At 39.2% G+C, this 10,505-nt stretch overlaps 1 protein-coding gene and 2 pseudogenes across 3 annotated transcripts; 1 reads left to right on the top strand and 2 right to left on the bottom strand.

Moving 5' to 3' along the window:
• Positions 1–464: 464 nt before the first annotated feature.
• On the bottom strand, positions 465–1,247 carry AT2G09790 (annotated as a pseudogene; the record flags this gene model as incomplete). The annotated part of the gene is made up of 1 exon: positions 465–1,247.
• Positions 1,248–2,599: 1,352 nt separating this feature from the next.
• AT2G09589 lies at positions 2,600–5,065 on the top strand (annotated as a pseudogene; the record flags this gene model as incomplete). The annotated part of the gene is made up of 1 exon: positions 2,600–5,065.
• Positions 5,066–7,240: 2,175 nt separating this feature from the next.
• Positions 7,241–8,320, bottom strand: AT2G09388 (uncharacterized protein; the record flags this gene model as incomplete). Its single annotated transcript, NM_179617.1, has 3 exons — positions 7,241–7,444; positions 7,542–7,655; positions 8,177–8,320. The coding sequence occupies 3 exons, from the start codon at positions 8,318–8,320 to the stop codon at positions 7,241–7,243; spliced, it is 462 nt and encodes a 153-aa protein (NP_849948.1).
• Positions 8,321–10,505: the final 2,185 nt, after the last annotated feature.

Below are 10,505 nucleotides of genomic sequence, written 5' to 3'. Positions count from 1 at the left end.
AGTTATGCATGGGAGCTGACCTCGAGTTAAGTTGTTGCGAAGTGAACTCGACTTTCGAATCGAAGCTATAAGCTTGAGTTTAGAAAGTGTATTCTGCTTATAGAATACAAAGGCAGGTTATTGAGCAGCAATCTAGAGAGAAACTGAAGATCTTCTTCCGAGCTTGTACTCAAAGACTTCGTCATAAATGCTTGTTGATGTGAGGTGGTATCTAAATTTGTGAAGAGCGATCTCAACACTTAGATTTCACAGAGATTTATTTTTCCAAGAGTTGGAACTTGGAAAAACCCTTCACGAGATAGTTCAGTGAAGAGCGAACTCAACACTTATAGTCCACCAAAATAATCTTATTTTTCCAAGAGTTGAAACTTGGAAAAACCTTCTTGGGATGAGATCTAGTTTCGTGAAGAGCGAATTGGACACTTGAACCCCGCCGAAATTAACCAATATTCCCAAGAGTTTCAACTATGATCTGGTGAGACATAGATAAAGTCGCAGCTTCCAAGTTGAAGTGACTACATCAATCGCAAGTTTCTCCATTATAGTGTAACTTAATTTTGGACTGGTTGATGACTTGCTCATGTAACAAATCGGCTTTCACTCTCTTCTGTCTTCAGAAATTATTACTCCATTAACGGCATGATTTGAAAATGAGATGTATAAGTACAATTTTTCATCGGCTTCAGGCTTCAGAGAATTAGAGCAACACTTAAGTATGTCTTTAGTTGACCGAAAGCATCTTCACATCTTTCATCCAACTCAACTCTTTGTTCCCTTTTAGTATTTGATAGAAAGAAAGGCATTTATCGGCTGACTGAGATGTTAACCGGTTTAACGCAGTAATCCTACCAAAGAGTCTTTAGACATCTTTGATGTTCCTTGGGGCTAGCATGTTCGAAAAGAGCGTTAATCTGTCTTGGGTTTGCTTCGGTTTCTCTCTTTGTTGCTAAGTAACCGAGAAACTCTCCGGATGGGACTCAGAATGTCTACTTGGCAAGATTCAACTTCATCTGAAGCTTGTTCAAGATATTAAAGCATTCTCCCAAGTCTTAAATGTGACCGCTCTCTTTTGACGATTTCACGAGCATGTCATCTATATAGACCTCCACCGTTTTTCAAGATGATTATCGTTGGTATGTCACACCTACATGTTTAGTTCACACGGCATGATCGTAAAATAGTATATACCTCGGTTGGTGCTGAATGAATTATTTTTCTTAATCGTTAGGATTCATTGATATATCCCTATTTTTACCGTTTTTAAGTATGTTTTAGGTATAGGCTTTAGAGTCTAATTGTTATTTATACAGTTTTTTCTAGTCTTTTTCAGGTCTTTACATGTTTTAGATGCATTTGAAGATTATGGAGCATTCTGGAGTAAAACATACAATTTAAGCTGAAGAAGCAATCCAGAGACGAAAATGCACGTAGGTGTCGAACGACACCACCCCTGGTGTCGTGCGACACCAATACCTGACGGCAATTGAAAGACGCAACTTATTGTTGTTTTGAAGATTTTTTGAATTCGGCCCAAAACTTTCTCCTATGTTTAATGAAGGCCCAACACGTTCTTAAGACATATTTATATAGCTTTGAGGTTAATGTTTAGACCCTAAGCTTTGGGAGGCTATTCCCTTTTTCAATTCTGTACTTTGGGAGCAAAACCCTATGGAGACTCCCTGTAGAGAAGATCCTTCTAAACCTTATTCTCCTCTTGTTTTATTCATTGATTTCTTATTCAATCATGTTTTGTTTTTCTATGATCATTTTTGAGTAATCTTCTTGTTAGGTTTAGGGTTTCTCATTAGGGATTTAGATGATTTAGTAGATTGCCCCCTTGCTAAGTTATCTGTAGGATTCTTCATCTTCATTGTTCTTAATGCTAGTTCTAGAGTACCTAACTAGAATTTGATATTAGATAATAGGTATGCCCACCATAGGTACTTGTTATTTGACCTATCATAGATGAGCCTAAGCATTTAAGAAAGAACAGGTAGGCTCATAGAAAGGCTGTGGTTTAGATACTAGGTGAACTAATCAAACTTGATAATAATGAATGCTTTAGTATAGGATTTCTCGGCTTTTCCGGTAATCTTAGCTCTAAGTATAGAGAGTTTTGCGGAACACTACCGGTTACTCTAAAATCATAGTTTGAGTTCGAGAACGGTTCCATAATAATCTAGCTATTTCTAGATCTACTATCATCTATTTTCTGAGAATACCCTAAGCCTAACGCCTTTATTATCTTGTTTTCACAACTCATAATGTTATTGCTTACTTTTTGTTTCTTTTATTTTCTTTACTATTTTACTTAGCTTAATTTGATTAGCCATTAGTCTCCTGCGTGATCCGAGAACTTTGTGAATTCGATCCCTAAGTGCTGCAACTGACCTCTTTATTTGAGAGAGTGGTCTTAGGATTAAATTGAATTATATCAAATTTGCCGCGGTTGCCGAAGTTCTCTGTGATTCACCATTAGACTAGGTGTAGAATTTAGACTAAGTTTTTATTTTTCTTTCTTTTGTTTCTCACACGTTTTCTTTCTTCTTTTTCCTATGACAGGGAAACTACAAGATGGAACGCAACAAACAGCTGGCAGATTTCAACGACAGTGTCGATCGACACCCTGTTGGTGTCGTTCAACACCATCTGTTGGTGTCGTTCGACACCATCTGTTGGTGTCGTTCTACACCATCTGCAGAACAAACCAGCTACCATAGGCGACTTCAACAGAGCTGAGCTTTTCTATTCCAATCGATCAGCGATCCAGCTACCTCCTATTGCAAGAGAAGAATTTGCTATTCACCCTGCCTACTATTATCTTGTTTCACGAGGAAAGTTTCGAGGTCATTTTGATGAATCACTACTAGATCATCTAGAGGTCTTCGAAGACTTAGTGTCCTCAATCAAAGCAGATGGGGTACAAGCTGATTATCATCTTTGCAAACTCTTCCCACACTCTCTCGCTGGCAGAGGAACATCATGGCTGCGACAACTAGAACCCGGTTCACTAACCAATTGGAGTGACACGAAGAACGCATTCATGATCCACTTCCTTGATGATTCAGTGACAAAATTACTAAGGGAGAAGATCTCTTTGTTTTCTCAAGCTCCAACAGAAGGTTTGAAGGTAGCTTGGATCAGATTCAAATCCTATCAGAGGGATTGTCCACAACATGGTTTCTAGGAAAGCAAACTAATCAACATATTCTTCCGTGGAATCGATAAGCAGTATCGGTTATGTTTTGGTGGTGCAAGTAATGGCAATTTCATGACAAAGACTCCAACCGAAGCATCAGTTCTTATCAACAACGCTGTCACAAGTCTCTCCACAAAGGAAATAGACTATGATCGAAGAAAATTTGCTGAGGCTTCCGACAATCGCAGAGAGGAACAAGGATCTACACGCATTGCTTCTCCACCTAGGAAAGATCGTGGTTGAGTTTACTGGCAAGTTTGATTCTCTCTACACAGATCTTAATGGGAAGATCGACAATCTGAGATCTCATATATCTTAGCCTTCTCCTACATTAGCATTTATCACTGCAGTCACACTACGAAGTGGAAAGCAACTAAACCCAATTCTTTAGTGTGAACGTTCAGCTCAGACCTCATCTATCCCAGTTGCAGAAAAAGCCTCAATGTCGATTGATACATCAGGGTGTCGATCGACACCAATTGATCTTGACGGCTCTGTATTTCCTTTATCGTGTGGATACGATACTTTCACAGAGGAGGAGGAACTTCTTCCCGATGGTGTCGAACGACACCCACCTCATGTCGATCGACACCAATACCACATAGGCAACCCAGTGCTGACGTTTGACAGAGCAGGATCGATGCCACACAGTAGTGTCGATCGACACTCACCTAGTGGCGATCGACACAAGACTTAAACTGCCCCAATATGCCTTGCATCTCCACCTGTTACTATACAAGTCTACACACCACAAGTTCCTTGTCTACTACCTCGACAGTCCAAGAAGGAGATTCCTGAGATGCATTGCATGGGTATCATGGATGAGATTCTACTTCAGTTGCCTCCAGTTGATATAGAGAAGTTGTCACCCTCTCTTCAAAGTGATATGATACGAGATGATGCTCCAGAGAAGCAAGATGACAAGACAAAGATAATGGTTGTGTCATAACAGGTACTCAGTAACAGCAAGCGTCCACATGAGGCCAATTTCAGATTCGTTGCTGAGAATCAATCTGTAGAGATGGTGTTGATCGACACCATCACCTGTGTCGATCGACATCCCAAACAGGCTAAACCAGAATTGTATAATGAAGCTGCTTTGCAAGTTCAGATCACTGCTGAAATTTGAGGACATGTTGCCACGTCACCCACATCACCTCTACTCCTTCATCTACCTCGTAAACGGCAAAGGTACTCATCTCCTCCTCCTAAACCTCCTGATTTCATCAACAAGAGTTTACAATTTCAAAAAACTGTTTTACGGTTAAGCAAGCCACGAGTTTCTCGTCGAGCACTTGTTCTTTCTCTTGATGATTGTGCAGGTACAAGGAGTCCACCACCCATACCTCTGTCCTGCCCAGCTGACATTCCTCACTTCCTTGGTAGACCGCACACACCGACTGTTAATACGCCACCTTGGTTGATGCGGGGTTCTACTAGGCAGTATTTACTTCCTCCATTTGATCCACCTGATCCCTAAACTCCACCAAAGTCAAGCTATTGACTCTAAACAAGCGCTTAGTGCGAGGCAACCCACTAGTATGGTTTTCTTTTTCTTGTTCTTTTCTTTTACGTTTTTTTTTTCTTTTTCTCGCTTACTCTGAATTCGAATGCCATTGGGGACAATGACGTTTAAGTGTGGGGGAGGCAGTTACTAACTACGTTTTTCTTTTTGAGTCTTATTCTTATTCTTATTTTTCTTTTTAAGTCGTTTTATTGAGTCAAAATTTTGTTAGGAATTATGATCTATATTCTTTAGATTATTGCCTGGTTGATTAATGCTGCAGGTTTGACTCAATCCGACTATTGGAAAATCTAGATGGCAAACCAATAGACTTGAGGATATCCTAGTTTCCAACACCACCACCAAGGCTGGAGCTAATCTCACTGCTCTTCCTTTTACCTTTTCAAACGGTTAGTATTCATAGATCTTGACTCCTTTTCATACCTGATATTGAGACCAATGTGATAAAAAGAATGTGTTCCTCTGCCCAGAAAAAAAAAATGAATGATGAATGAGAGATTGATAGGATTTTCAGATAGTGTATAGGGGTAGAAATGTTTCTTATGATCCTATTATTATACATTATTTGGAATGATCAATTACAAAGGTTGGAAAAAGTCAAGGGTGTCGATCCAGTATGCGAGTTCCCCTTTGTTTACTCTCTAAAAAAATAAGTTTGGGAGAGAAAGAACACCAAAGAAAAAATATTATATAAGAGACCGGTCGATTTATCACGGTATAGCACAGGAATGAGTCTAGAAGGATCTTGAATGTTAACTTGTTTGATGAGACTCAGCGATGAAAGCCTGATAGATATAGTTGTGGAACTTAGGTATGGAATCTATAATGTTGTGTAAGCTTGCGGAGAAGTACAAGTTGGTTAGGATTTGATTAGACTTGCTAGCCATATGGATTTAGTTAGAATGATCATGGCAATAGGTTAGAGAATATTGGGAGTTCCTGTGTTTTCAAACCTCTTCCATGGGTTCGACTTTTGTGCTTTGCTTGAGGGTAAGCAAAAGCCAAGTCTGGGGGAGTTGATATATCCCTATTTTTACCATTTTAACTATGTTTTAGGTATAGGTTTTAGAGTCTAATTGTTATTTCTAGAGTCTTTTTTAGTCTTTTTCAGGTCTTTACATGTTTGGGATGCATTTCGAGATTATGGGGCATTCTGGCCCAAAACATACAACTTAAGCTGTAGAAGCAATCTGGAGACGAAAATGCACGTAGGTGTCGAACGACACCATCCCTGGTATTGAACGACACCACCCCTGGTTTCGAGCGATACCAATACCTGACGGCAATTGAAAGACGTAACTTATTGATGTTTTGAAGATTTCCGAATTCGGCCCAGAACTTTCTCCTATGTTTAATGAAGGCCCAACACGTTCTTAAGACATATTTATAGTTTTTAGGTCAATGTTTAGACCGTAAGCTTTGGGAGGCTATTCCCTTTTTCTATTCTGTACTTTGAGAGCAAACCCTGTTGAGACTCCCTTTAGAGAAGATCCTTCTAAACCTTATTCTCCTCTTGTTTTATTCAATTATTTCTTATTCAATCATGTTTTGTTCTTCTATGATCATGTTTGAGTAATCTTCTTGTTAGGTTTAGGGTTTCTCGTTAGGGATTTAGAGTATTTAGTAGATAGCCCCCTTGCTACGTTATTTGTAGGATTCTTCATCTTGATTGTTCTTAATGCTAGTTCTAGAGTAGCTAACTAGAACTTGATATTAGATAATAGGTATGCCACCATAAGTACTTGTTATTTGACCTATCATAGATGAGCCTAGGCATTTAAGAAAGAACAGGTAGGCTCATAGAAGGGCTCTTGTTTAGATACTAGGTGAACTAATCAAAATTGATAATAATGCATGCTTTAGTATAGGATTTCTCGGCTTCTCCGGTAATCTTAGCTCTAAGTATAGAGAGTTTCGCGGAACACCACCAGTTACTCTAAAATCATAGTTTGAGTTCGAGAACGGTTTGATAATAACCTAGCTATTTCTAGATCTACTATCATCTATTTCGTGAGAATACTCTAAGCCTGACGCCTTTATTATCTTGTTTTCACAACTCACAATCGATTGGTATTGCTTACTTTTTGTTTCTTTTATTTTCTTTACTGTTTTACTTAGCTTAATTCGATTAGCCATTACTCTACTGCGTGATCCGAGAACTTTGTGAACTGGTCTTAGGATTAATTTGACTTATATCATTCATCGTTATTTGGTTGTAACTAGATGCTACTTTCTTCCAAATTCTTCGTTCGTGATCTTTCTCATCAATGGCCACTTCGATTATGACGTCATCCACTACTTGCCCGCTTGATATTCCTAAAATCACTTCTTTCTTCACGAGATTTGTTAATTGGATAACCATCCGATGAGTCGTTAAATAACAAGATTTTGAAGATTCTTGATCTCCTTGTAAAATTTTCACACCATTCGGGATTAAATATTTAACGTATTGACAATAGATTGATGGGATAACCTTGATCCGATAAATCCATGGGGCTCCAACTATGTCAGCCTGGCTACTTTCCATTCTCTCCAAGCGTACTCAAGAATAGTAGATCTATCAAACTTCCAACATCAATCACAATCTTTGAAACCCCGACGTCAGCCACGTCTAAGGTGAGGACAAAATCAACGTCATCAGGTTCTGCAAGGTGACGAATTTCTTCTTCCTTGAATGTTGTGATTGCTCTAGCGAGTTCGAGTTTGTCGCTTGTGCTCGCCTTTAATAGAACATTCCCCTAAACTTTTTGATTGTAGTGGTCGAATCTCTACAAAACTTAGACCCGTTCATGATTACTTCAATCTTCTTCTTATTACCAAAAGATTAGATGTTTTAGGTATTTTCTTAGCTAGTGATGAACTTTTGACTTCCGCCTTTTCTTCGTGGTAAATTTTCACGAACTCTCCGACGTCGAGGTTTTGCGAGGTCACCTCTTTGTCCGTAGCTCAGCAAGATGCCTCTTGATATCGGTACAGTCTTTTGTAGTATAATTATTTACTCTATGGATGTTGTCGTATGCCTTTTCATCGCAACCATGTTGTCAGAGATGGTTGTCTCGATCTTCTCTTTTCCAAGAGATGGTGTAATGCCCCTTACCTTGACTATGTGGCCGGACGTACAGTCTATCGAGTAGAATGCGAGATCAAGCCAAAAAAATGCAAGATCAGTTCGACCATTTAGTGTGGCAAGTCATGGGTAAGAAGCATTGAATTGGATCAAGTCCATGGGTAAAGGAATGACTCACCATGAGACGGATCAAGTTTAGCTACAATGCGACAAATCATTAGAAGGTCGAGGGGAATCCATTTGGACAGTGAGATATGTGTATGGGTCGTGAATGGTCGCGAGATTGATCGGAGAATGCGGATAAGTGACGATAGCTGGCTTACTCGGTTAATTATGGCATGGAACGTGTTATAGTCCTAAGGAAACCTTAATTTGCGTCATGGACCCTCAAGAGACATTGGAACGGAATGTGCCGTATTAATGTTCTTGCGGTCTGGTGACAGATCGTAGGTTTCCCCGGAATGAAGAAATGGACGGCCAGGATTGAACCGTGCCTCATGTTTATCCGTAAAGGCTCAAGCTTATCCATATTTTGGTCATCCTTATCTTTTTAGGGTCGTGCTTATCCATTTTTGGATGATGTTTATCCGAAAAATGGAAGGAACCAATCGGAGGCCGATTAGTGTCTTGGAGCGGCCGTTGGTCGACATTTTTCACGTTTTGATTAATCCAGGACACCTCCTGCTTGCCTTGGCCGACCTAATCACCGACCTTGGACCATATAAATACCCCCTCCGCCCATTTGATTCCTTAGACCTAAAAATCGCCTAGAAGAGCTAAGTTCACGGGAGAAAACATTCGGAAGCCAAACCGCTCAGAAATCCAAGTGAGTCTTGAGTTACGTGAAGTAGCACGTGAATAGGATAGTTTCTTCATTAATTTCCTTAATATAGCTTAGGAGGTTAATTATGATTACGTAGCTTAATTATTCGCTTAATCCTTGATTAGGATAGTTAATTTGGTTTATTAATTGTTAATTAGGAATAGTGATCATTAATTACAATTAGTATTTCCTAAGGATGATTAGGGTTAGTTAAACCATGATTAGGGGACTAACCGCTATTAGTAATAATTAAGTGTGATTAGTTGTTTGATTAGTAGAGTTTTGCATATAGGATGAATGCATGATAGTATGTGAGTCTGTTGTCATGTTAGTTAGTCTTTAATTAGATGACTAGCATTAGCATAACCATGAGGATCCCGTCCGTATGTTGTCCGTTATGGCATACGAAGGCTCGAGGCTGAATTGCTACCGACCGGGCGCTACACGACGATGTAGTATAAAGGAATGCTATGTCTCTTATAGACTTTGTGTCTAAGAGTATGGAGTCATGTCCTTGGGAGATCATGGATTCGTACAAAGCCTTACCTAGGTTGATAGAAGCATGCTTGCATTAGTTATCCGTTGAATATAAGGAAATTCGAGTCTACATGCATTCTGCATGGTGCATTATATTTTGCTTGTGTTGTATGTTGCGTGTTATCTTTGTTTATGTCTTGCTTGTTAGGTAGTATTATTGTTACGTGTTGTTGCTGCTTAGGGGGTAAGGAAGGGTATTAGGATAACATTGTCTAGATCCGGGGTTCACTAAGTAATACTAGATTACTTATGACGTTACTTATCTTTTTCAGGAAATCTTAGTTGACCAACCTTGTAGAGGGTGCTGATGACTTAGGACGAACTAATGTAGGTTTTACTAAGTATATTATGTATGTTTTTTTGTAAATTCTTACTAAGTATATTATGTATGGTTTTCAAAGAGGATCCGGAAACTATATACGTTTTGGTAACCATTTCTCGTATGATATATATATATATATAAGACTCGGATTTCTAAAATTTATATGGTTATACTGACTGATATTAGTCTTGTTCGTACTATCACAACTCACGGCCGCGATAGGGTTGAAAAGCCTTAGGTCACGGGCGGGAGGCTAGACTCTTGCGGCTGGACGACTCAGGCGAACGAATTCATTTTGGAAACCTGGATTGGCCGACTGCGGGCGTCTAACGTGACGCTCCTATTTCGTTTATATTTATATAGCGGTATAGGGGTCTTACAGATGGTGTCTCCACATTATTGTTAAATGGGTTTAATCCAAGTGGTTTGATCTCTTTGTTGCCCTTTAACTTTGGTTTCCTGGAAGGGACAGTAACAATTGGCATAGTCGGCTTTCTTTTTCTTGCGAAGTGAAGCTAATCTTCTCGTCTTCCACTTTTATCCGATTGATTGCTCGGAATAAAGCAGGTAAACTATGGAAAAAACTCTTAAATTCCATCGAATGAACACATTTTTCCAAGAGTTAGAACTTGGAGAAATCTCTTCTCGATGGAATCTAATTTCGTGAAGAGCAAACTCAACACTTAGATTCCACCAATTGAAATTCACATCTCCATGAAGGTGAATAACATTGGAAGGTTGTGGTATAGCATCGAAGTTGTCTTTTTCAAACTTGAATCTCTTCTTGTTGACAAATGTCGCATTTTGACTCCTTGAATTTTGAGTGATGATATAAATATGGACTCCAAACTTGTAGCAATGATTTGTCAATCACGTTAAGTGATAATGCTGTATAATTCTCCTCCAAAGAGGCTTGACTTTGCTTTATATTATTTGGAAGATGCCCCCACCTGTTTGGTCTTAGACATCTATGCTTTTCGTCATAACATTTTGTGTACCTTAAGATGGAGACATTCCTGTTAAGGAGTAAAC

The sequence above is a fragment of the Arabidopsis thaliana genome, chromosome 2 (genome assembly GCF_000001735.4).
Source record: "Arabidopsis thaliana chromosome 2, partial sequence".
Taxonomy (NCBI): Eukaryota; Viridiplantae; Streptophyta; class Magnoliopsida; order Brassicales; family Brassicaceae; genus Arabidopsis; species Arabidopsis thaliana.
Note: the sequence above shows the minus strand (reverse complement) of the source record. Positions and strands in the feature narration are given on the sequence as shown.